A 26,758-nucleotide genomic window follows, 5' to 3' on the forward strand; every position below is an offset into this window, starting at 1 on the left:
CAGCGGAGCTCTGAGTAGTTGTGTCAATGAAGGTGACAGGATGGTCCTCTAGAGCAGTGTTTCTCAACGACCAGTCCATGGACTGGCATTGGTCCCTGAGATCTCTCTGACACAGTTGAGGAAGGCAGCAAGCGGTCCCTTGTTTCAAAAAAGGTTGAGAAACACTGCTCTAAAGGGTTAATGCTAGCTCACTTTGAGCACATCCTTCATTCTAGTTCCAGCAGGGCCTTGGTGCAAACTTTAGAGACAACTTGGCTGGACACTTAGGGATCAATGCGATAAAGAAGACAAAAAGCAGTGGGGAATTTTCAGGACCCCATCTGGAAAAGCATAGGTTGCCCAAAGCTACAACAGGAAAAGGCCAAAAGTAAAATACCCTGGGGGAGGACTAACAGTCTGAGCCCCGCCACTGAGGGCTGACCGCCGAAGAAGTCATGGAGGTCCATTAAAGTCACGGAATCTGTGACCTCCATTACAAAATTGTATCCTTATGTATAATATATGATTTTAAAAATATATATATGCAGTTTTTTAATTTGATCTTTTATTTAAACAGAGTATCATTTTTATTTTTGACGGCAGCATATTTTGTTACTGTTTTGTCACACTAAGATCAAATAGACTGCGACTCTGACTGTGTATTTTGTATGGTAGATAGAGGAAACATTTATGTTAAATACACATTGGGAGTTAAACCAAGAACAAACATATGAGCAAATTATGACCGGAAATATACAACCGAATATGAAGGCCCTCGACCAAAGCCTCTAAACTGAGACTTTGAGGGGGCAGCCTGGAATGTTGATGGCTGCTGGTTTGATTGTCTATGTCGCTGAGGTCTTTGTCTGTTATGAGGTGCATCATGTCGCCTATATTGTGGATGATGATAGTATCTATAGTTACAAGGTTGATACCTAAATGGATTTCTCCTTGTCACAGATGTATATATGCCGAGGGTGCAGAGCGCAGCCCTAGAGTCTTTCCTGGTGTGCATGACCTTGTCCATTTTCTAAGTGAAGAGTTTCACCTTGTCAAACAGAAGATCCTACATAATGGCCTTCAGCTGTTTGGGTAGGGCTTGTGGAGTGGAACAACGATGTCCTGCTCATAATGACAGCGGTTGCGACGGTTCTGGCTGCGGTGTCCGTGATGTTGAGGGAGGCTTGTAATGCACTCCTCGCAACCAGTTTTCCCTCTTTTATGAGAGATTGAAATTGTTCCTTCTTATTAACCGGAATGTGTTTGTAACAGGGTGCTGGGGGGGTGACCCTCTGGCCAGCCCCCTGTCACTCCAGCCTCTATAGCTGAAGGGCAGCAGAGCTGGTTAACTGGGTGGTGGCCTGATTACCTGAGGTGAGACAGCTGTCCTACGCAGGCTGAGCAGTTGCCCAGGCTTGATCAGGCAATGGGCAACAGCTGCCCCACTGACCCAGCAGGGTTTATATGCTGGGCCAGAAGGGATGAAGAAAGGCAGAGAGAGAGAGGAAGGAAGTGCGGAGGCTTCTCCTGTCTCCCTGAACAGCCCCAGAGACTGCTAGCTGAAGCAAGGCACTGTAAGGTGGTGGGAATTCACGTACACCTTGTAAAAAAAAGCACTGGTTACTGCAAATCGAAGGGTCTTTGAGTCCTTTGTTGGCCAGAGGGGAAACGAAGCAGAGAGGCTCAACAGAGGAACCCCTTACACTGTTCAATAAATTCTGACATTTTTGTATAGCTGTTGTGGTTGTAATTGAACAGTAATGCCACGTAATTTGCCACTCTTAACTGCAGGGTTGTTGAAGTGTATACCTTTCTGCCTAGTAAGTCCATTCTTTTTTCATCCTTATCTTGTAGTGTCGACTTTTGATTATGTTGCTTACTCCTCTGATTAGCTGCCTCAACAACTAGGGCGTTAGGTGCTGGATGAGTAAAAAGGAATTCCGTGCCCTTGGAGGGTGCGTAATATTTTTTTTCAGCCCTTTTGCTGGTGGGGGAAATAATAGCAGGGGTTTGCCAGATGTTATCGGCTGGTTCCATGGGGGCATCATCCCTGGGGAGAGAGATCTTTAGCAGTTTGTGCTGTGATTCAGCAACTTCCTGGAGTGGGATCTCTAGATTGTCTGCCATTCTCTTAAACAGGTCCCGGAACTGCTTGAAATCATCAGCAGTAGTGGGAGATGGAGGGATTATGGCCTCATCTTGGGGGAGGAGGAAGAGTTATGTGCAGGTAGTGTTGTTTCCTGCTGCATACTTTCCTCCCTGTCCCCCAACAGTTCAAGTGGTTCAGCCACTGTTGGGATGGATCTTGCTGGTGACTTAGTTCTGTGTCTGTGAGAGTCGATGGTCTACTGTAAGATATAGAGTATGTAGACCAAGTATCCCATCTGGGCCACTGCATACGGTAGGGAACTAGTGGCCCAAACCATGGGGGTCCAAACCATGGATGTATTGGAGGTCTAGGATGTGGCTGGTGTTTGGCTGTCTGTGCCTTAGGTGAAGAATATTGGGAAGAGAATCTAGCCTCTTCTCTGTCATCATCATTGTCGCTAGAGAACAATATGGGAGAGATGGACTCATCCTGGGTGAAATGCCTTGGGGAGGTATCCATGCCGCATAGAGGGGAGGATGTTAGGAATTCCTCCTCTTGTTCATGGTGCCAATGCTTTTCTGTATGTTTTCTTGGTGCCAATGTCGTCGGCGCTGAAGTCGGCATTGGTGCCAAGGTCAGCTCCATGCAGCACGGTTGTCAGTGCCATCGGTACTGAGGATGTCATCGGTGCCAATGTGATTGGCTTGGCAGATGCTGGTGCCATAACTTTTGTCGATGCTGGGGTTTCTATTGGTGCTGAGATTGTGGTGGTTTTTGCCATTTTGCAGACCGTTGGTTTTAATAGTGCCATCTAGGAGTAGGACTATTTAGATTTTCCTCTTGGCTCTGTGCCAGAGCAATGAAGATCATTTGGTGTTGCAGTAGCTGGTGTATCTGAGGAACCTAAAGCCTCTTTGGTACTGGGTATTTTACCTGTTGTGGGTGGTGACCTCCTCTTCTTGCCATGGTCAGTGTCAGGCGGAGTTGAGTGTCTTTTTTCTGCTAGGGTTTTCCTGTGATGAGGATTTACCTTGACCAGGATCAGAAGCAGGTCTAAATGATCTCTCCATGAGCATGAGCGTCAGCTGCAGGTCTCTACTGTGCCTGGCTCTGGCTCTTAAGTTTTTTCAATGGGAATATTTATATGAAATGTGTCCTTCACCCAGGCATATGATGCACTCTGTGTGCCTGTCAGATGATGGCATAGTGTCACTGCAGGAGGTGCATCATTTGAAAGCCAGGCATGGCATAGGCGCACCGTCCTGGGGCAGGGGGAATACTAACTTAACCTAAGGGGAAAGGTAAGTGGAAAAAAAATATTTTTTTTAAACAGGTAAGAATTAGAGCTAACTAGACTAACTAAGAGTAAACTAACTAAAATTTCTATAGAAAACTAACTATTAAGGGTTCGATGACAGAGATAAGAAGAACTGCTGGAGACTCCATCTCGGACCATGGATGGTTGAGAAGCAACTGAGGGGATCGGGTCACGCACGCCAAAAAAGGGGCCAACAGCACCATGAGATGGGGACAGCGCATGTGCGACCCAGATGAGCACTGGGGGTAAAAATCTCCAATCAAGGACGTGCGAATACCTAGAGTGGATCACCCACAGGGACACTACTTGAAAAAGAACATGGGCATTTGCAGTCTCCATATCTGCTCGATGCTGCATGGTGAACACAAATGGCTGGAGAGTGAGGTATCACCTCATGAGCCACTTATTGATGTCTTTCATAGACTGGAGCCACTTGAGTGGTGCATGGTCTGTTACCATGATGAAGGGGCCCCCCAGGAAGTAATACTGCAGGGCCTCTACTGACCATTTAATCGCTAGGGCCTTCTTCTCGTTGGTAGACTAGTTCCGCTCCTGTGAAAACAGCTTTCAGCTAATGTACAGGAGTGGATGTTTCTCTCTGTGAATGGTCTGGAAGAGGACAGCATTGAGTCCTACTGCCGAGGCATCCATCTGGACACACAGCTGCTGGTAAAGTTGGGGCTGCATAGGATGGGTTCATGACACAGGTAGTTTTTCAGTGTCCAGAAAGCCGCTTCGCAGTCAGATGATCAATGGACTCGCTGTGGCCAATCCCTTGGTAAGGAGCTCTGTCAAGAGGGCAGCAATCAAAGCAAAGCTGGGAATAAACCAGAGGTAATATCCGACCAGACCCAGGAATTGCCTTAGCTACTTCTTGGTGGTCGGAGTCAGATGATTTTGGATAGTCTGAACCTTTCCAATTAGCGGGTGTACCTTCCCTCGTACAAGGACGTACCTCAGGTAGGTTGTTTCTTGGCAGCCAATCCGACACTTCTTGGGGTTGGCCTTCAGACCGGTGCTCCGGAGGGCCTGCAGGACAGTTGCCACCTGATTCAAGTGGTCCTCCCAGTGGCAGCTTTAAATCACAATGTTGTCAAGATAAGCCATGGCATACTCCGTGTGAGCCTGCCGTAGTCTGTCCATCAACCACTGGAATGTTGCAGGGGCTCCATAGAGGCTGAAGGGCATCTGAGTGAACTGGTAAAGCCAGCAAGGGGTGGAGAAGGCTGTCTTTTCCTTTGAACCCAGCTCCAGTGGTATCAGCCAGAATCCTTTAGTCAGGGCCAGGGTGGTGATATAACAGGCCTCCCCTAAGCGGTTGAGGAGCTCATCCACCCGAGGCATTGGGTAAGCATCAAACTTTGAAATGTCATTGACTCTCCGAAAGTCAATGCAGAATCAATGGGTCCCATCTGGCTTGGGAACTAGCACTATGGGGGCGCACCACTTGCTTTGTGACCTCTTGATGACCCCCAGGCCCAGCATCACCCAGACCTCTTGTTCCACCACCTCCCACAGCCAATGCAGGAACGACGTGATTTCATGGTGGATCTCCTCTCCCCGGTTGGTCTGGATGACGTGCTGGGTCCCCCATGGCCTGTCCTGGCACAGCAGTGAATGTTCTGGGGAAGGCCTCCAGCAACCACCAGGCTTGTCTCTGCTGCTCAGTAGTGAGGGTATCCCTGAGCAGGGGTTCCTCTGGTTCAGCAGTGGTGGGGACCTGGAGCCCCAATTCTGGCTTGGGGGGGTATGGAGAAATCAGAAGCTCCTTTCATTTGAGCCTTATGTGGTAGACTGGGTGCTTTTTCCATCAGTCCAGCTGGCGGACCTTGTAAGTAACAGGGCCGATCTGGTGGTTGACCTCATATGGACTTTATCACCAAGCCAACAGCTTGGACTCTTCCAAGGGGAGCAAGATGAAGATCAGATGCCCTGGCTTGAAGGTCTGTGCTCAGGCTCCCCAGCTGTAGGCTCTTGCTTGGGTCCCCTGGATGGCTTGCAGGTATTCTCCCATGAGGTTCCTGGCCCGGGTCAGCCTCTTGTACAGTTGTGTGACATACTGGAGGTTTGTAGGCATCACCAGCTGGCATTCCAGGCAGGAGGTGCAATAGTTCTTGACATCCTGGTGCACCCCTGGCTAGAAGAACCAGGCCAGAACCCGGGCTAAGGTCTTCTTTTGCCCCAAATGGCCAGTGGCTGAGACGTCATGAACCATTCTTAGTACTGCCCGCTGGTGGCAGCGGGGCACAATTAGCTGGGACTGGGGCTCTTGGTCCAAGGGTCTTGAAACTCCAGGTGCAAGTGCATCCTGGTTAGTTCAAAGTGAGGCCACTGCATGGCATGCCGTGACTCTGTCGCTGTCCGATCAATACAGCCCAGCTGGTCATAGGCCCAACTAAGGGTGGGATCCTCCCTCTGGTACCGATTGAAGTTGACCTCCTCATCCTCCGGTCAGGCCAGAGCAGCCTCCCAAGGTTTGCTGAGTGCTCGGGACAGAGGCTGGTGAGTCTTCCAGATGACTCCCCCGCAGCGCCTCGTCTTTGCCCTAGGGAAGTTCTCCCTCAAGGACCATCTGCTGGGATGGGTCCCAGAGTGTAGGACCTGGCTGAACTCTGGCCAGTCCTGCCTGAGGATGACAGGGTACGGGAGAGTCTTGGGGTAACTTCCAGGGTCATCACCCAGGTTAACCCATCTACGGTTAATGTTATTCGGCCACTCGGGTATGTCCTCACATCCCTGTGGATACTGTGCAGCCGGATCTGTCCCCGGTCGGGGAGAGCCGCTGATGCACCAGAGTCTGCCTGCAGCCGGAGTCGACTAGGGTGTGCACTTGTCCCCCATTGAGGCCTACAGGGATCATCGCTTTGGTGTTGGTATGGAAGTGGGCTCAGATCTCTCTCATGCACACCTGCCCAAAGGAATAATCCATGGTAGGACACTGCCACTGGAGGTGCCTGAAGTGGCCACAGCTGAAACAGGGCCCGATCTCGGCAGGATCCCTCTGATACCAGGATTCAGATACCTCACTGTGGTCTGAGGGATCCCTTGGCAAGGTTGCTCTCCTCCCTCCATTGTGGTTAGCCTGTGTGCCATGGGGCTTCAGGGCAGGTCGTGGCAGCCCACCGCTACGACGTCCTCCATCGCAACCCGATGTCGGGCGAGGGGCAGCCTTAGGGCTGGAGGGTCTTCCACCCACCAGGAGAGAATTCCGGGCTGTGGTTCCCAGTGCCACGGTAGTCTCTGAAGCCAGGAAGTCCTCCATAAGTCTGACGGCCACCTTCAGGGTGGTGGGCCAGTGTTGCAGACTTTATGTTGGCTCCGCTGCACAATCCTGTGTAATATTTGGGTTTTATCTTCTGACTGAGCTGAAATATCCTCCAATTATCACTGAACCTTGAAAAAGGGTAATTTTAGGAGAGTAGTGCCTTCGGCAAGCAGACTATTATTCTTAAATGTATTCCAGGTTAATAAACATATTTGTACTTGGCTTTATTGCTACCGCAATAAAATACTTTTTGTTCTGGCAGCAGTAAACATAATCTTTTCCTTAAAAAAAAAAGCATTAATATTATTTGAAAGGGTTTCTTTGATATTTTATCAACATTTCCAGTGCTGGCTAAACTGAATATGTCTTCATAAATAATAGCATGGGACATAAATGTATAATTTTAATCAATTTGGGACATCTCTTTTAAGTTACTATGTCCCCACACTTGGGAGCAGAGAAAATATGGATAAGCTAACAGCAAGATATGATTTTTATAACATCTGTTTATTTAAGCCACCAGCCTGAAGAATCTGAGCTAGAGATATTATTACAAATATTATTTAAAATGCATTTTAAAGCTCCTTCAACAAAGAAGATGAATTTCCACTTAAATAGTGATGGGGGGAACACTTGTTTTCCAAGGAAGTAACTGAAATGAAACGCTTTGAGTGCTTGCTGAGGAAATATATTCAAATCTCCCTGATGTCTGACTAGTGTTAGAAATTCCCATCCAAGCACTACCAATGTCTTCAGCTGGTCATCATCCTTTTGATAAATTTCCACATTCAAACTAAAGACCTCAGAAATTCTGTGATGTGTAGCTAGCGACTTTTATATGACATGAATAACAATGATTCATGTTGAATAAGCCTTCCTATATGAAACACAAGGACTGGGTTTTTTTCTGTTCAATGTCTACTCACCATCTAGGATGACAAACATGGATATTAGGAAGCTAAGTTAATTTAGAATTTATTCTTAATAAAGCAGCACAATTTGCCAGGGGCTTTTGCAGAGAGGATGGGGGAAAAGCTACTAAACTGCATTCCTTTGTTAGTCTGCTTTGGCTGGCCTTAGTTACAGTGGGAGGCCATAGACTTACTGGTTATCTCTAAAAGGAATTATACTATATAGCTTTGTGAAATAGTCCTACTCAAGAAATGTATCAATAAAACAGCATTGCTCCATGAGAACTCACTTTCTCATTCTTTCTTTCTCCTCCGCTCCTAACCTTTGTCTCTCTCACTGTGCAGCCACCCTGGTATATTTAAGTTTATCTGTTTCCCTGAGGCATTCTTAGAGCACTCATCACTGCAGTATGTAGATGCCAATGTGCAACTAGTGTCACTAAAGCATATTATTAGTGCCATTGATTTATGTCTCCACTAATAGGTCTATTTTTAAACACCTAATTGTCTGATACCCTCTAATGGAGATTCAAATTTTTAATCTTGAGATTATGTACCAGTTTACTTTTCCTCCTTTTCAGGTAAACACATGTAAAAGTATATAATATATATAATATTTGATTGTAATCTTGTTAATATTTATATGTAGATTTAAATGAAAATCAGTACAGATTTATTTACATGAATAAGAAATAATAGTAATACTTACTAAAGACATCTCCTCTAAGGCTTTGTTCATGGCCAATCTGGTTTTCAAGGTCCTCCTGTTCTTCCGCCTCCTCTTCCTCCTCCTCTACAGCATCTTCAGTTTCTTCCTTATAGGTCCTTCCAATATAAACACTATCTTCATAGTCAAAGGATGGCAAGTGAACCTTAGAAGCTGGTGTTGTGGCTGGTTCTGGGATCACATTCTTGATCTCTTCATGTTTTTTCACACTGCTCTTGTGTGCAAGAAGTTTCTTGATTGTGTCCTTGATGGTTCCAGGGATTCTTGTGACTTCCTTCACTGACTTTTCAGGGATAACTAGAACCAACAATGAAATGTAAAATATATGCCTGAAATAGCTAGACCACCTCAGAACCTTAGCACTTTTAAACAGATACCATATAATCTATTACAATTTTCAAAGAAACTATATGGCCAAATTCATTCCTGCCATATGCAGGTGGAACAGCATATACAGAGCTGAACCCACATACACTAACAGTGAACTTGGCCCATAGTACATACAACCTTTCCCTCTTGTTTGATTACATTTTAGTGAAAACTTCTTAGGCTTATCTGCTGCAATTTAAAAAGCAATACTCCATAGTGATGGGTGAACCTCACCAAAGTTCAGTTCAAATGGGCACTCAGAAGTTCAGGAGCCCTCATCTAGATTATCTTAACTTCTTGCTTTTGCAGGAGCAGACTAGAAGTCTTACACAAATATTCTGTCTCCTAGGATTTCCAGTATTTCTGCTGCCAGCTGGCCACAAAATACCACAAGAACATCCAGCTTTGTGGTATTTTGGAACGTCTGCCTTTGTCCAGAATCCAATACTAATTCCACTGACTATTGGAAATGAAAAGACATGGGAGGGTGAGGGAGTGAGAAAATGTTAACCAAGCTTTTTCAGACCTGAAAAAGAATAAATGGGATTTGAATTTGGGGTGGTTATGCCCAATCCCTACAGAGTAGATTATAATTAAGCCAAATATCATCTATACCTAGACAGAAAACTACAAAGAACATCACTGGTAGAATTCCTAAGAGATGCTTTTAAATTTAAGCAGCAGCCCAATTTTTCATGTAATGTTTTTCTTGTCAGTGTTTTGACCAATAAACAGCACTATAATTTATTTCTTAATTTTTCTTTGTACATTTTATTCTCTTGTCTCTATGACCCCCAAAATATGTTGGGATTGCACAAGTAAGGGGCTGCTTCCTTAAAAGCCCTCTTCTGAATTTCCAGGGGAAGGAGCAGCCAGGATTGCTATCACAGTGATGGTGGGTTGGAAGAGAAGGGCATATATTTTCCTTTTGTGAGTGATGACAAAAGTGAGAAGCAGGATTATGATAGAAGGGGAGGTTGGGGAAAGATTTTGTCTCGGGGTGGAGTGGGCTGGCTATTGTATGTACACCTGTGGATTTGTTAGGTTTTGTGTGGTGTTTTTTTGATTGGTTGAGTGTCTTTTTTCCCCTGTTCAGATATTAGAGATTACTGTTTTCTCCACCTTACACTAATTAATTGCCTTTATTCCAACCTTGGTGACAGGGGGGTTCTAATGGATTAGCTGACATCCCTCCTATGTATGTGTTTACCAGGTAGAGGAGCTTTCACCTTGCCTTACTAAGGTAGGTTTTAGATGTTAGATCTCAGAATAGAGTGTCAGAGGGTGGGCCTCATCTTTCATTCATATGGTTAAATTAAAGATAGGTTCTATCTAAAGTACTTATATGGCCCCTATTACTGCAGCATCTGAGAACTTCACAATCTTTAATGTATGTGTCCTCACAACAGTCCTGTGAGATAGGACACTGCTATTATCTCTATTTTACAGATGGGGAACTGAGGCACAGAGAGGCTAACTGGCTTTTCCAAGATCACAGAGAAGTCTGTGGTGGAAGAAGGAATTGAACCAAGACTCCCAAAGGCTAGGCTAAAGCTCTACCCATCAGGCCAGTCTTCTTACTTGATAATAAAACCTTGACTGTCCATGATTTGACAAAGGATGAAGCTCTGACTTTGCACATATGGAAGAGACATGGCTGTATGGCAATGCAGGACCAATGTTGGCTTGCTGATCCCAGATGGGTATATGATACAACATGAACTCAAGGGAATAATTAAGGAGATGGTGTGGGCTGCACTGTTTACATCTGTCCAAAAGTGCAGGAAACTACTGCCCGAAAACTAGTGTTTCTCCATGCAATATGCAAGTTCCAGGAAAGAATTAAAATGAGAACAGATCTGGTGATGTAGATCACTCACTGCACCATGAAGTTCTGGCACAGGCTAAGGAAGTTCCTACTTGTGGCATCAGAGGCACGGAGGGAGACAGTGCCTAAGGAGTTTTAAATTCCACACAAGTCTTCTAAATCAGCTCAGGACTTCATGGCTGCCATGACAATCATAGGGTTATCCCATGTCATTGTATGCTCTATTTACACTGCTGGCCCCACTCTGAATCTGTTTGGGTTAGGAACACATGTTGCAAGCTTGGATGTTATTTCAATGACATGCCTTCTCTAGTTTGAGTTCAGGGCCCATCTCTCCTGTTGGGATGGGGGATCTGTTTTCATGCTCCGCCCCTTAGAGATTAATGAGACCCCTGAACATTGTAGGGAGCTCTAAAGGAGAAGATTTTCTTGCACACAGAACATTATCATTGGGTTAGCAGAACTTTATTATGGTCTTTTAAGGCATTGGGGGGGGGGGGCGGGGGGAGGGGATGAAGTTTCTTTTTGGAATTTGAGGAGCAGGGAGAAATGGATATTTTTCCCTTTGTTTCTGCAGCTTAGTGGTTGTATATCTGGGGAGGAATTTTGGGTTTGCTGTGGTTTTGGGATTGTAATGATTTTTAATTGTGTTTTTAAATTGATGGCAAGGACATCTAGAATCTGGGACAGGTTCTCTTTTCTATGTGTTTCTTTAAATAGTAGCAGCAGAAAAATCAGCAATTAAAAATAAAATAATTAAATGTGTAACATGGATAATAGGGAGAAAACTACTGAGATCACATCAGCTCCCGTTTAGCACAGAACTGTTAGTTTGAATTTGTCCCTTTTTCTTTAAACCAAAAGTGGCTACATTTTCATTTTCAGTGAACTGTCCCGTGTGAACAAAAGCAGCTTCTCCTGGGGGTGCTTAGTGGCATATTCAAGTTTTATGAGGCTGCAGTTGCAGGTATAAAGCAAATCAGTGCCAGTAAAAATAAATCAAAATCTCAGATTTTATTTTTCTTTCCTTTGGATAATACTTTCAGGTTCATTTGCCAGACATCTGCACGTCACAAATTTTTAATGTGCTGCTTAGCAAGCCTTCCCTCTAGAGGATGGAGCTACAAAGAATTCACGGTATAATGTAGCCGATATGGTTCATTGAATCTTTACTCCGAACTCAGCAAGAAAAATTAACAGGAAAACCTCCTTCCCAACAAATTTCCTCTCAACAATCAGTAACATGAAACTCCAGGCTTTTAATAAAGAGGCTATGGAGATTTTCAAACCAAGTCTGACTGCCCAGCAAACCTGAACATCTGCTTTCAGTTTCTGCTTTGAAGTTTTCCTATTGAAATGAAAAATTCTTATAACTCAACCTAATAACCTTTCTGGTGCCATAAAACCAACCTTCCTTATATTTGCAGAAGAAAATAGGGGTAAGGAAGCCAGCCTATAGCTGTGATAAAAATATGGGGATAAAGGTGCACAGTTCACATACCTTTTTGGTTTGTAATCGTATTATGAAAATCTGCACGCTCTCATTTTGGAATCCTGGGTGGATGGAGGTTGGGCTGTGGGCAGCTTTTTGGAGATATCACTAATCCTTTTCCCATTCTGATTCCTGTTTTTAAGTAGTCTAAGGTGCTAAATTTAAGCCTTCTTAAGTCTGGATGTCAGCAACATCTCGGGGGGTCTTCCTCATACCTAGCTGGAAAATCTTATGCTCTGGCAACATGTTCTTGTATAATCCACTGTCATCAGAGTTTGCTAACTTCCACAGGTGGCCATCACAGGAAGAAACAGCCTGAGCGTCCATGAGAACATGGGACGCAGTGGAGGAAGCCAAAGGCCAAACTGCATAAAGCTAAGGTGGAGAGGCTGGAATTTTTGAGAAAACCCCTCAATATATAATCCTATATTTATTGAACTCAAATTTTCACTTATTTATCTACTTGTGATTTTAGCGACGCTTTAAAACAACAAAAACAAATTTGATCCATTTCTCCCCTGCCATTCTTTATAAACCTCCTATCTGGCAGTATATAGATTACTACATGTCTGTCATTCTTTTACAGTGTGTTTATAAAGCCCATATGAAAATGTATCAGCTTTCAAAGATACTTTAATTCACAGAGAATTAAAACAAAAGAGCTATGCAAGCAAGAGAGCCAGTGGAGGCCAAGGGCTAAAAGTAAGTCTTTATTATCAACAGTTTCTGTGCAAGATTAGGAGACCAAGAAATTGGTGGCTAGTGCTGGAGTTAAGTAGGTTGAAGTGGAAAGAACTTAGAACAATTACTAGATTCCAGCTCTTCATGCACTGTGCTATACAACGGGGGGATGTTGTTCTTGAGAGCAAGAACAAAAAGATTAAGATGTAAGTTCCTTTCTCTCACTTAGGCCCCTGTGAGCATGTCTGAGAATCGGTACATCGGAACCAACTGGTCCCAACAGAAGAGTGATTCCCATCAACTCTTATAAACTATATATTGCTTCCACTTTGACACCTAACTTCATGTTAGGATTATCATCTGCCAGGTTTTCTAAGAAGTCAGTTTATTAAACAATTACACACACACACACACACACACACACACACAAACAACTATAAATATATAAAAGTGAAAGAGTGACCATGCACATGTGAGAGCATATATCCATTTCCTAGCCTTATGGAAAAATCCTATAGAACTTATTAGGGATGCAACCAGTAGAGTTCCAGAGTAATAACTCTAAAAATCTATTACATTTAGTAGAGAATGTTGCCTATACAATTTTGAAACTATCCTATAAATTTATAAAATTACATAGGTTAGTTTACAAATCCTAAAGAAAGATTACCATTCTCCTTTAGGAATTATTGCAAATAGTCTGACAATGTACAAAAACTTTATATCATTTCATAAACTCCCATTAAAACATTTCAGGAGTTGATCCAAGAGCTAGCTGATTTAAATTTTAAAATATATACAGTTCTGACTGAAAAAAGATGTTGACAACCCAGATGAAAAGATGGTACAGGGATTTGGACAAAGAAATTGATCTGTGTGAGTGGGTCTTTATATCATAGAATCATAGGGCTGAAAGGGACCTTGAGAGGCCATCTAGTCCAGTCCCCCGCACTTATGGCAGGACCAAGCATGATCTAGATCATCCCTGACAGGCGTTTGTCTAATCTGCTCTTAAAAATGTCCAAAGGTGGAGATTCCACAGCCTCTCCAGGTAATTTATTCCAGGTCTTATCTACCCTAACAGTTAGGAAGTTTTTCCTAATGTCCAACCTAAACCACGCTTGCTACAATTCAAGCCCAATACTTCTTGTCCTCTTCTCAGAGGTTAAGGAGAACTATTTTTCTCCCTCCTCCTTGTAACAATCTTTTTATGTAGTTGAAACTCGTTATTATGTTTGTTCCTCACTCTTCTCTTCTCCAGACAAAACACAATTTTTTCAAAACTCCCTCGCAGGTCATGTTTTCTAGACCTTTAATAATTTTTGTTGCTCTTCTCTGGACTTTCTCCAATTTGTCCACATCTTTCCTGAAATTTGGCACCCAGAACTGGACACAATACTCCAGTTGAGGTCTAATCATCACAGAGTAGAGTGGAAGAATTACTTCTCGTGTCTTGCTTACAACACTCCTGCTAATACATCCCAGAATGATGTTTGATTTTTTTGTAACAGTGTTACACTGCTGACTCATATTTAGCATGTGATTCACTATCACCCCTCATATCCTTTTCTGAATTTCATCCTGTTTACTTCAGACCATTTCTCCAGTTTGTCCAGATCATTTTGAATTTTAGTCCTATCCTCCAAAGCACTTGCAACACCGCCCAGCTTCGTATTGTCTGCACACTTTATAAGTGTACTCTCTATGCCATTATCTAAATCATACTGAACAGATACTAGAACAGACAATACTGAACAGAACTAGACCCAGAACTGATCCCTGGGGGACCCCACTCAATATGCCCTTCCAGCGTAACTGTGAACCACTGATAACTACTCTCTGGGAATGGTTTTCCAACCGGGTATGCACCCACCTTATAGTGTCCCCATCTAGGTTGTATTTCCCTATGGGAAAGGAGATATACATCTTCAGTGTATGTAGCACATAAAGAAAAAAATGTATAAGTTTCTGTACAGATAGCATCTGACTCCAATTAAGGTACATAATATTTTTGCTACCAGGGAGGTGTTTTCTTGGAGGTGCTGTGGGGAAAGGGGAACATACTTGCACATATTGTGGATGTGTCCAGGAATTTGGCAGTTTGGGTAAGAAGTTGTTAGAAAGGTTTATTTTATGACAAAATGCCAGCATTCTAGAGATCTCTTGACCTGCTTACCTAATGCTCCAGTAAAGGACCTGCATTTTAAACAGAACTACAAATTAATTTCTTTATATTAGCAGCTAGAATCTGTTTTGCACATTATTAGAAAAATGTGACCTCTCCTCTGGAATTGTGGTATATTAAAATATGGACTGTCCTTGTAATGGAAGAGCTTTCACCCCAAGTACATATACAAGACAAGTGCCAAAATGAGGATAAGGATTTAGGAATTTGGTCACACTTTCTAGTGTATTCAAGGAGCAGGGGACACAGCCAGTATGCCAGAATCTTTAGTCAGGTTCTTTGAATATTAACCTGATCCTGAATAAATAATGTAGTATGTTAATTATAACTTCCCCTTAATAAAAAGTTTCAAAATAAATAAATTCCCATTAAAAATCTCACCATCTCAGTTGGGGAAAGACAGTGATACCTAGAGAAACTGTGACATTTCCACAATACTGGATTACATTTAATGTATGCCTAAAGCAAGCAGCAAGACATTCAGCAGGAAAGACATGAGAGAGCAAATGGATCAGAGTTACTGAATAAAGGATGGTATTAGTACTGGGTTCCATTTTAAACTGAATTATAAGAATCTCACAGTGATAGGGTTAGAGCAGCTTCTTAAGCTTTTGGCAATCAGCCTGTGCTTTGTTGAGGATTGGTGAGCTAGTAAAAAAACAGAGCCAGACTTGGGTTTTACATGTTCTGAGATGAGGAAAATCACCCTGAATAAGGTGATATGCTAGACAGAGAGGAGACAGGGAGAGTTGTGTCCATGTGCTACTATTTAGCAACCTAACAAAGAACAACAAGACAAGAACCCAGAGGTCTCAAGCTGGGTAATACAAAAAAAGTACCAGGACTGAACTCTTTTCTTACAGCGCATGACAGAATGCTGTATGAAACTTCTAGTTTCAAAATTAGAATGGCCTTTTCCTTACTACTTTAATAACTTCATACAAAGAGTGAATTAAAAGAATCAGTTTCTGTTTTCCCAGGAATCCTTATTGCTTATGTAAACTCTTGGGATCCTAGTCTCAAATAAAAGTCCGAAGCGCGCACACAAAAATGTGTGATGGAAAAAAATGTACTTTGTCAATACACAATCAGAGGTCAGGAAACACAAGGGCCTGACAAAAGCAGTGGACTGGAGTAAGATGAAGGCCAGATACGGGAATGGCTAACACCCCTTTAGGGAAAGGTAAAAGGGTTACACCTTTTGTAGGTTCTCAGAGGTAGTTCAGAAACACACTCTAACATGCCTTTCAAATCTGCTCACTGAGAGGCAAAAATAAGCCTGAAGTACCACAGACAGTATGTGTATATGCAGTATTCTGTATGCACTTGTACTAGCTATTTTCCATTCTATCTATTGGTTAAAGTAACAGAATCCCACATCTCAATTTTACATTTACTAATCTTTTAAATTATTCAGTGATGTTAGGAGGTTTAGCCACAAGATTTGTTACATTGCTTTGTGAATTGGGAGCATTTAGCAACTCAGTATAAATCTGTCTAATTTGCAGTCAGTTGCTACCCAAGTCTCTTTTAGCACCAATGCTGCCTAGGTTTTCCCTACCACTGAGTATACTTTAGATTATTTTTCTCTATCTAGAGTTGCCTCTATTTTTTCAACTGAACTCTTATTTTATTCCTTTCTGCCCATGTTTCTAATTTCTCTATTTTTATCTGTGTTATTTATCTGTTTTCTCTGGTGTTCACACCTCCTCCTAATTCACTATTATCTGCAAATTTTAATAATGTGCTACTTCCCCCATTCCCCTTCTAAATAATTAACAAACTTCAGTAAGTTAGGACAGAATATTAGAAATTGTATTGTAGTGAACAGTCCCAGACTGGCAGAGAGATAGAGTGGATGATCTAACAGGATATTTTCATTTCTAACATTGATAATTCTATACAACTAGCCATTGTAGTATGTGCAATAAAAGACAGTTACTTACTTTTTTAACTGCTGTTCTTTGATATGTGTTGCTCACGAGCATTCCAATTATGTGTATGCAATGCTGCGTGTACTGCTACCAAAAGGCTTTTCCCCTAACAGTACCTGTAGGGTAGAAGTAGGTGCCCCCTGGAGTGGCACCTCCATGGTTCAGTATATAGGGCCCTGCTGACGCATTGCCTCCTCAGTTCCTTCTTGCTGGAATGCTCCGACAGAGGGAAGGCGGGTGGGTCTTGGAACGGACATGAGCAGCACATCTTGAAGAATAACAGTTACAAAGCTAAGTAACTGTCTTTTCTTCTTCAAGTGCTTGCTCATGTTGATTCCAATTAGGTGACTCCTAAGCTGACCCAAGGCGGAGGGGTCGGAGTTCACGGAATCGCTGACTGAAGCACTGCTTTGCCAAATGCTGCATCATCCTTGGCCTGGTGGGTGGTGGCGTAGTGTGTGATGAACATGTGAATCGATGACCAGTAGCAGCCCTGCAGATCTCTTGTATAGGGACGTGTGCCAGGAATGCTGTCAAAGAGGCTTGTGCCCTTGTCGAGTGTGGTCAGGGCTGGGGCTGGCACTTTAGCCATGTCGTAGAAAGTTCTGATGCAGGAGGTGATTCAAGAGAAGATCCTTTGGGACAATATAGGTAGCCCTTTCATCCCATCAGCCACAGCAATGAACAGTTGGTTTGACCTTTGGAAGGGTTTGGTTCTCTCTATATAGAAGGCCAGTGGCCTCCTGACATTTAGGTAGTGTAGGCTTCGCTTCCTACTATTGGCGTGTGGTTTCGGGAAAAAAACCCAGAAGGAACATACCCTGACTTTTATGAAATTGGGACACCACCTTGTTTAGGAAGGCCAGATAGGGTTGTAGCTGCACTTTGTCTTTGTAAAAGATTGTGTACGATGGTTCAGATGTTAGCGCTTTAAGCTCCGACACTTCTGGCTGAGGTGATTACAACCAGGAATGCTACCTTCCATGAAAGATACAGGAGCAACAGGAAGCCAATGGCTCGAAGGGAGGTCCCATCAGCTTAGTAAGCACTTACTTAAGGTCCCAAGCTGGTATCGGGCTTTGGACCTATGGAGAGAGTCTATTCCAGCCCCTTGAGGAAACAGGATACCATCAGATCAATGAATGCCCAAATGCACCTAGGTGGAATGCGGATATTGTTGCCAGATGTACTTTTATAGATGATATTGTCAGCCCTAGCTGTTTCAAGTGCATCAGATAGTCTAAGATGAAAGGGATCGATGCCTGCACCAGGGAGGTGCCGTTCTACACTGCCCAAATGGAGAACCTCTTCGACTTTGCTAGATACGTTGCCCTAGTGGATGACTTCCTGCTACCTAGAAGGACCTCCTTACCCAGTTCCGAACATGAAGGCTCCCTGGGGTTTAACCATGGAGCTTCCATGCTGTGAGATGCAGAGACTTGAGGTTGGGATGCTGCAGCCGGCTGAAGTCCTGTGTGATAAGATCCAGTACCAATGATAGAGTTATGGGAGTGGCCTGTGACATCTCCTGGAGCTCCATGAACCAGTGCTGTCTGGCCCCGGTTGAGGCTATCAAGATGACTGACGCCTTTTCCCTTCTGATCTTGAGCAGGACTTGTGAACCAAAGGGAATGGGGGGAACGCGTACATTAACCTGTGTCCTCACAGCAGAAGGAATGCATCTGTGATCGAGCCTGGGCTGTGGTTCTGGTAGAAGCAGAACTGCTGACACTTCCTGTTGAATTGAGTTGCGAATAGATCCACTTGGGAAACTTCCCACTGTTGGAAGATATTGTTCAGAGTCTCTGGGTGGATGGACCACTCGTGGCTGTGAAGTGACCTGCTGAGACAATCCGCCGGCACATTCTGGAACCCTGGAAAGTAAGATGCTTCCAAATGAATGGAGTGGGCAATGCAGAAGTCCCACAGCTTGAGGGCTTCCCGACACAGAGAGAGGAGCACGCTCTGCTCTGTCTGTTTATTTTATCCTTTGGGTAACAGACAGAGTCGACTTGGGCACATTTAGTCGAAGACCTAAGTTGTTGAAGGTCAAGCGCACTAACTTGACTTGCGCATTTACATGATCCCTAGAGTAGCTCTTGATCAGCCAATCGTCCAAATACGGGAATACTGCCATCTCCTCAGGAAAGTGGTGACCACTGCCATACACTTGGTGATCACTTTAAGGGCTGTTGACAGACTGAATGGGAGGACTATGAACTGGTAGTGGGTGTTGTTTGTGAACCTGAGGAACCTCCTGTGGGATGGGACTATTGATCTGTGAAAATAAGCATCCTTTAGGTTGAGAACGGCATACCAATCTTCTGAATCCAGGGAAGGGATGATTGTGAAATTTTGTTTTCTTCATGAGTTTGTTGAGGTTTTTCAAATCCAGAATGGGTCTGAGCCCCCTGTGGCCTTTGGGATTAGGAAATAATAATCCCGCAGGACCTCTTCCACAGCTCCCGATCGTAGCAACTCCTGTACTTCCTGGACCAGGAGTTGCTCGTGAGAAGGGTCCCTGAAGAGGGACAGGGAAGGGGGGGTTGGGAAGGTGGGTAGGAGGATAATTGGAGAGACTATCCCAATTCTACCATGTGCAGCGCCCATGCATCTGAAGTTATGTAAGATCATGCTCAGACGATTCATAAAACATGGGGATGAATCCAGGTTGCTGACTAGTGTGTTGCCCGCGGGTGCACCTTCAAAATGACTGTTTTGAGCTTGATGGCTGTCTTGCTGAGCTCCAGCCCTGGTTATGTTGAGGCTATGCAGTCCTACGCCTATTGCTCCTAGCCCTCTTCCTAGGGTAGTCCTGCCTCTGTGGCTGGTAAAATCGTGGGGTGGGTTGAGGTTTAAAATATTTCCTCTGAGTACTCGGAATGTGCAAGCTCAAGGATTTCAGGATCATGCTAGAGTACGTTAGGCTACGCAACCTGGAGTCAGTCTAATCCCAGAACAACCTGCGTCCTCAAATGGTAAATCCTGGATAGTCTGTTGCACCTCTGGAGGGAGGCCAAATACTGGTAGCCATGAGCATCTCTGCATCGCAATCCCTGAGGCCATGGTGCGTGTGGTAGAGTCTGCCACATCCAAGGCTCTTTGCAGTGATTTTTTTTGCCACAGCCTTTCCCTCTTCAATAATTGGAACAAACTGCTGCTTGGAGTCTTCTGGGAGCAACTCCTTAAATTTCATAGCAGCCTGCCAGGAGTTGAAATTGTATCGGCTAAGGCTAGCCTGCTGTTTGTCTGTACAAAGCTGGAGCCCTCCAGTAAAGTATACCTTTTTACCAAAGAGCTCCAGTTTTTTCGTGTTCTTGGACTTAGGCATTGCAGCCTGTGTCCCTACCTCTCTTTGTCATTCGCCGCTGCCACCACTAGCGAACCTGGCTGTGGGTGTGTAAAAAGGTAGTCATATCGAGTGGATGGAGTCAAATATTTGCGCTCTATCCCCTTAGCCATTGGAGAGATAGAAGCAGGAATCTGCCACAGTGCCTTGTCATGGCTTGAATTGTTTTAATTAAAGGGAGGGTTATCCGAGAGGGGCCTTCTGGAGTTAGGATGTCCACCACTGAGTCCTCCAACTCCTGCACCTCCTCATCCTGGAGACCTAGGTTTTTCCACCCTCCTTAATAGCTGTTGGTGGGCTCTATTATCCACCAGAGGGAGAGTAGCTGATGTCCCTGCCACTGCCTCATTGGTGAAGATGAAGAGGATGCTCTAGGAAGGGATGACTCCTCCTGCTCCAAAGAGCCCTGTGTGTCCCTTGCTGCCTCCCTCTCAGTACCGTGGTCCTCCCCAGTACCGGAGTGCATGCTGGGATCTGCTCTCTCCTTGGTGCTGTGATCTTCTTCCCTCTTTGTGCCTCAGGGAGACGGTCTTGGTGCCCATGGTCTCAAGCAACTCGCTTATGAGGCGATGGAATACAACTTCCTTGAGGAAGATCCCTGGCCCTGATGATAAGCCCAGGGAGTCCAGAAAGGCCACAGGGGGAGGGAGAGCTGCCACTGGGCCTGCCAAGGTCCCATAAAAGGGTTTTGCCCTTGCTTCTGCCAATGGTGGTGTCTTTGTGACCTGTACCAGCTGTGCCTGGATGCATAGGACTCTGCCTCTGAGCCCAATGACTGGGACTCTGACCACAGAGACCACATCAGGGCTGAGCAGGATGGGTCTGAGGCGCAGTACTGAAGTGATGGCAAACAGTGCTGAGCCATAGCGGGTTTGTTTCTGGATGGCACCACCGTGGGCTGTGGTGCCGGAGGACTTACTTCCTGTTCTTCCCTTTTGGTGGGGGACAATTGACCCATCATGGCTATTAAACCCCAGGCACCTCAAAGGTATCCATGGTGGACAGAGAGTGTAGCTCCCTCACATGGCTCTCCCTATCGGGTGAGTCCAACGGCACCAGACTCAATGGCTCCCCTTGCGGGCCCAAAGTTGACAATGCCGGTCCCAGTGGAGAAGGCATGGGATACACCCAGGTCTATCCCTTTCTTGTGGTCTTCACTGTCAGCAAATGTCCCGTCAGACTTCTTCCGCGGCACCGGCGAATGAGAGTGGTGCTGGAGCTCTCTCGGTGCCGAGTCCCTTTTTGGTGCTGTAGCCTCTTTTAAGGAAGCTGGTGCACCCCACACTGAGGTGTTGGGTGCTGAGTCAGAGTTCGGTTGAGGAAAAAGTGCTGCCTTCATAAGGAGGTGTTTGAGTCTAGCACTTTTGCCTTTCTTTGTTCTTGGCTGGAAGCTCCTGCAGATCCTACACCTGTCTGCTTGGTGTGCATCTCCCAGGCACTTTAAGCAGGATCTGTGTGGGCATAGACTTTTGGCAGGTCCCAAGGTACAATCCTTGAAACCAAGGCATGCCCCAGTCCCAGGGAGAGGATTGGGGAGGAGGGAATCCCCCTAAATGAAACTTATCTACAGCTAATAGCTAACTCACAACTATTTACAACTATTTCTTTTCTTTTTCTGCTTGAGGAAAGCTTACCAGACAGAAAGGCAAGAAGCTCCAATGACCATCATGGGCAGTAAGAAGGAATTGAGAAGGTAATGGTCAGCAGGGCCCTATATATAGTGCCTTGGAGGTGCCTCTCCACGGGGTGGTCTGATTCGACGGGAATTACTAGGGAAAAAACCTTCAGTAACAGCGTGCACAAACCTACTTGGAATCAACATGAGCAAGCACTCGAAGAAGAACCACCGCATAAGCTCAAAATTCTTCCTTTATTCTCATTTAAGTAACTTGTAAAATGTAACAGGGCGATGCATATTTATAGTTGAAATATTTGTTTAAGTAAAAATAACTGATGCATAGACTTGGTAAGAAAATAGGTTCCCCCCCATGAAAAATTTCAGCTTTTCATAGAAAAATTGAAAACCTTTGATACAGAAATTTTCAGTCAAAATGAAACATTTTGACATTTCTGTGTCTATTTTTTAGTTTTGTTTTGTTTGTGGAACCAAATAGAAGTATTTTGCTTCAGTTTGGTTTGATGTTAAACTGTATTGTAAGCCAGACTATGTCTCCCATGATGCACCAAACTATCCCTCTTGCTGAACCACTGTGGTGCATCATGGGAGATGCAGTCTGGCTGGGGAACCTGGCCCATAGGGGAGAATGCAGGCATGAGGCACCTGAACTACAACTCCCATGAGAGACTGAACTTCCAAATCTAAGTTTTCAGGTTTCGGTTAAAGAATTTTTGGATGTTTGTTTTTTTGATAAAAAGTCAATATTTTCTACAGAACATAGACACTTCTCATAAAAAATTTAATTTAATCAAAACCCCAATTTTCTGTGATAATAGTTTCAATGGAAAATTTTCAGCTAGCTATATTTATGCAACAGTGTCAATTTTACTTTTGTCCTTGTATTCAATGTACTAAAAAGGTGCCCAGTGCTACTATGATAGGTACTAGGCATCATTAAACTATTAAAAGTGTATGAAAACTTCCCATTAGGGTGGTCACATGTCCTGCTTTTCATAGGATTGTCCCAGTTTTGAGCCATAGCCAGCAAGCTATATTTTCACTTTATTTGTACTGCATTTTGATCTTATACTTAGAAGATGTTGCAACTCTCTCTCTCTCTCAAACAGTGATGACAAAGCAGGAATAATATTAACACTGTAATCTTAACACTCTTTCGATATTGATTACATTCTGATCATTTACAACTTTAAAGATGTAGTTAGTGTATAGTGTTCACTGAACTTGAAAACTGTTCTCCATGGTCATACATCTTTGTGCGAACATTAAGAGCCAAATTCAGTCCTGAAATAGTGTTGTCTTTATTGACTTCACTCATATTGGGTCTGAATTGAGTATTGGATGCAAAAAGAATTCTGGTGCATAAATTGTCATTATGTACGTCATCTAGAACATGATAGATGCTAGCCATGCTTTTTAAGGCACCATTGCAAGGTTTCCAGATGCCACAGTAATGAGAATAAGAACCTGGATAGACTATCACAGAACATTTTGGGGGTGCTAGTATAATATAAATTAATAATAGTAATTACATAGAATCATAGAAATGTAGGGCTGGGAGGGACCTTGAGAGGTCATTTAGTCCAGCCCTCTGTGCTGAGGGAGGACCATACCCAATCGCCTAAAGTTTAAAAGGATTAATTGAGCAGGACCCATGAAAAGGATTACCATGACATACGAAGTAGATTTACAGTAGATAAGGACTTGTCAAATATTTTCACAACTTTCTTCCTCTGATGAATGGAAACATTTTCAGATCTCCCATGAGGAAGATATATTGATTTAAGCTGTAGGAGAAACCTTCCCCAGAAAATAAAAAGGTGCACTTTAAACAAAGACAGGAGCAGTCTTTTTATTTTCCCTGTTTTGGAGGGTCATTTTCATTTAGGAGTCATCATACACATCTCTGTGGACAGATAAGCTACATGACAAAACTATAAACAAAAACAGTTTAGCACAAAAGCAGGATCTTCCCCCCTCACACACACACAAACTCATTATGCCTGAACTTGTTTGCCACTCTTCTAGAAAGGTCTGAATAATCCTTCAAGAGGTCAAGCCTTTGAGAAAAAACTGCAGCAGACTTCTTTACAGAGACAAGATAGATAAGACCAAATTCTGCTCACCATTTCTCCTGTGTGATCCCACTGGTGCAACAGAATATAGTTTGGCCAAAAGAATATTTTTATTATATATGCAATAAGAGTTTACTCTTATAATGTGTGTGTGACTTCAGTGGGAGTTTTGTCTGGCTAAGGAATGCAGGACTGGGTTCTAATAATCATCCCTTAGTTACCCGAGAAGAATAAAAGCAATGCATCTCCTGGGATCAACAGTTACTTACCAGAACATTCAAATCCACTACGTCTATAGCCCTGTTTACATTTGCACTTGAAGGATCCCTGAGTATTGAGGCACTCTGCATGGACGTTACACTTGTGTGTACTTGCAGCACATTCATTTATATCTAGAAAACGGATGCTTCAGTGAAAATTTCATTCAAACCATAGTTTCATAACAATCTGCCTGTTGCAGGCATCTGTTTTCAGACAATTTAAGTACCAGTATTAGAACAAGAATGTCCTGAGACCAACAGTAACAGAAGAATCCACCCCAGATTTTTGCTTCCCTCTCAGGCCCACAACTTTTGGCATGTGTGTCTAAGCATAATCTGTAACACAATAAATTTAGGGCATGATCCTGCTCCTGGTGAACTCAATAATGGTTTTGCTAATAACTTCAGTGAGCGCAGGATTGGGCCCTGAGATTGTAAATGTTGCTCTGCTAACAAAATACAAAGGACCTATGAGAATAAGCGAGACTGTGATGAAAATCAACTATTTAGGACCTAGTTCTGCCCCCTTTGCATGGAATAGCCCCTCACTCCAAGAGCAATCCATTGCAAGTAAGAGTGGCAGAACTGTGCCAGTAGATTGTAAGCACCACAGGGCAGGGACCTTGTGTTCAGGTATTTGTTTGAGAAGTGCCAGGCACGTACGTGATGCTGTTGGAAATCTAATTGATATATTCAGTAAAGCATTGTTAAATTAACATCAGAACATTTTAAACAGTGGCAGTCACTGATTTAATTGTTTTGTTCCATTTGATTTTGCTGCTGAATGGCACCAGAGCTTTTCTGGTTTCTCCCACGGAGGGAACTAAGTTCTTATGAAGCCAAAGTTTTGCATCCATTCATACGTTACCCAGCCATGATTCACACCCAGCAGGTGAAAGGTACAGATGCAAAGCATGGTGCAGCAGGGACACACGTGTAATAGAAGAGAACTCTGCATCAAAAGGCTGATATATTTGTCGATGAGATTCGAACCCGCAAGCTTTAGGCCAGGTCTACACCATCAACTTAGATCACTATAACTACATTGCTCAAGGATGTGAAAGATCCATACCCCTGAGCGATTCAGTTAGACTGACCTAACCCACTGTGTAGAGAGCACTATGTTGACAAAAGGGCCTTCCCTGTTGACATAGTTACCACCTCGTGTGGAGGTGGATTAGCTACACCAAACAGAAGAAGCTCTCCTGTCAGCATAGTAACATTTTCACTGAAGTGCTACAGAGCCACAGCTGCACCAGTACAGCTGCACCACTGCAGCATTTTAAGTGTAGACCTTCCCTTAGAGAGTTGTAACTATTAACCAGGTCCATTAGACCTCACCATTTTCCCTATGTACGTACATATGTGGGAGAAAAAAAATAAAAGCTATCATTTTCAATTTTAAGGCTCCTGGGATTTGAGTACAACAGGAAACCAAGACTCCACTCTCCTAAATCTGCCTTAAAAAAATCACTCAAAAACAAGACAGAAACATTAGTTCTCTTTTGTATGTGCTCAGTGTAATTCCAATTCTCTCAGGCCCTGATGTACTTAGAGCAACATTTTTCAATGCCTGCTACATCAGCTACAATTTTGCTCTTCTTACACAAGATGTGGGACCTCTAGTTAATGGACTGCAACAGGGGACTAGGGATGGCTGACATTTGTTTTTGCATCTGTATATGTTAAGATGACTTAAGAGTATTTTCAGCTGTATTTGTCTCTGCATCTGAGTCTCAGAGATGCAACATGGATCTTCAAAGTAATTAAAACCTGCTCTTTCAGCCAGTTATTTTTCCTTATCTGTGCTATACAAACAAATCTCTCTTTCCATTGTGTGGCAACTTAATGAAAGTGTAGGAAGCTGAACCTCACTTTGCTGATCAAAGCCAAAAAAGTGAATTTACCCCATTGATTTTAAGCCAAACAAGTGAGCTTTCAATTAGCATCCTTAAATCAAAAGTGAACACTCCCTTGTTCCCTTGTTGCAGACTTGATTACAAATGATTGGACATCTTTTCTAAAAGTGTCTAGAAAGGTTGGCAAGATAACACAATATAAATTGCAGCTGCCATTGTAAATTTTCATTGATATCACTATATATAGTTTTTCTGTCAATAAGTTGCAGAGGTTAGTCAATGTCCCAAAGAAGGTTCTAAATGATATCTTATATCTGGTTCTGAGCTGCACTCCCATGCAGAATCCAATATACATGTTTAAAGCAAAATCCACTGATCATCATGCAATAACAGGAAAGAAATACATTGGAGAAAGGGAAGAGATAAAGCAACTGAGCACCTAAATCTTACCTACACAGTCATAATGGCCACGGACATATTTCAGTTCATAACCAATCTGACACTTGCAATAGTAGCTTCCGAATGTGTTGACACATCTGCGGTTGTAAGAGCAAATAGCTTTGCCAGTAGAGCACTCGTCAATATCTAGGGCATAAAAATGGAAATTGGTAAGATCAAGCAGAAGGCAAAAGGAGGAAGCAAATGCTAGCTATTACTTGCACAGGTGTGCTTTGGTCATGGCTGTCACTGGAACCACACATTTCAAAATGACCATGTTTTTAAAAAACATCCCAGGACTTTTATATTTGGGGATTTCTTTGCATATGGTTAAACGGATGTGATGGTAACAGTTGAGCCGTG

The 26,758-nt window shown here is 43.6% G+C and overlaps 1 protein-coding gene across 1 annotated transcript in view; it reads right to left on the reverse strand.

Annotated features, from left to right (window-relative positions):
* Positions 1-26,758, reverse strand: part of EGFL6 (EGF like domain multiple 6) — a 98,718-nt gene that overhangs the window by 10,272 nt on the left and 61,688 nt on the right. Inside the window, exons 9-11 of the mRNA XM_067566168.1 lie at positions 26,408-26,542; positions 24,108-24,230; positions 8,272-8,586 (exon numbers count right to left, since the gene is read on the reverse strand). Coding sequence (XP_067422269.1) covers positions 8,272-8,586; positions 24,108-24,230; positions 26,408-26,542 — 573 coding nt within the window. The remainder of the gene's footprint in view (positions 1-8,271; positions 8,587-24,107; positions 24,231-26,407; positions 26,543-26,758) is intronic.

The sequence above is a fragment of the Emydura macquarii genome, unplaced genomic scaffold (genome assembly GCF_026122565.2).
Source record: "Emydura macquarii macquarii isolate MOO-44397 ecotype Brisbane River unplaced genomic scaffold, CSIRO-AGI_Emac_v2 contig_2734, whole genome shotgun sequence".
NCBI classification, from domain to species: Eukaryota; Metazoa; Chordata; order Testudines; family Chelidae; genus Emydura; species Emydura macquarii.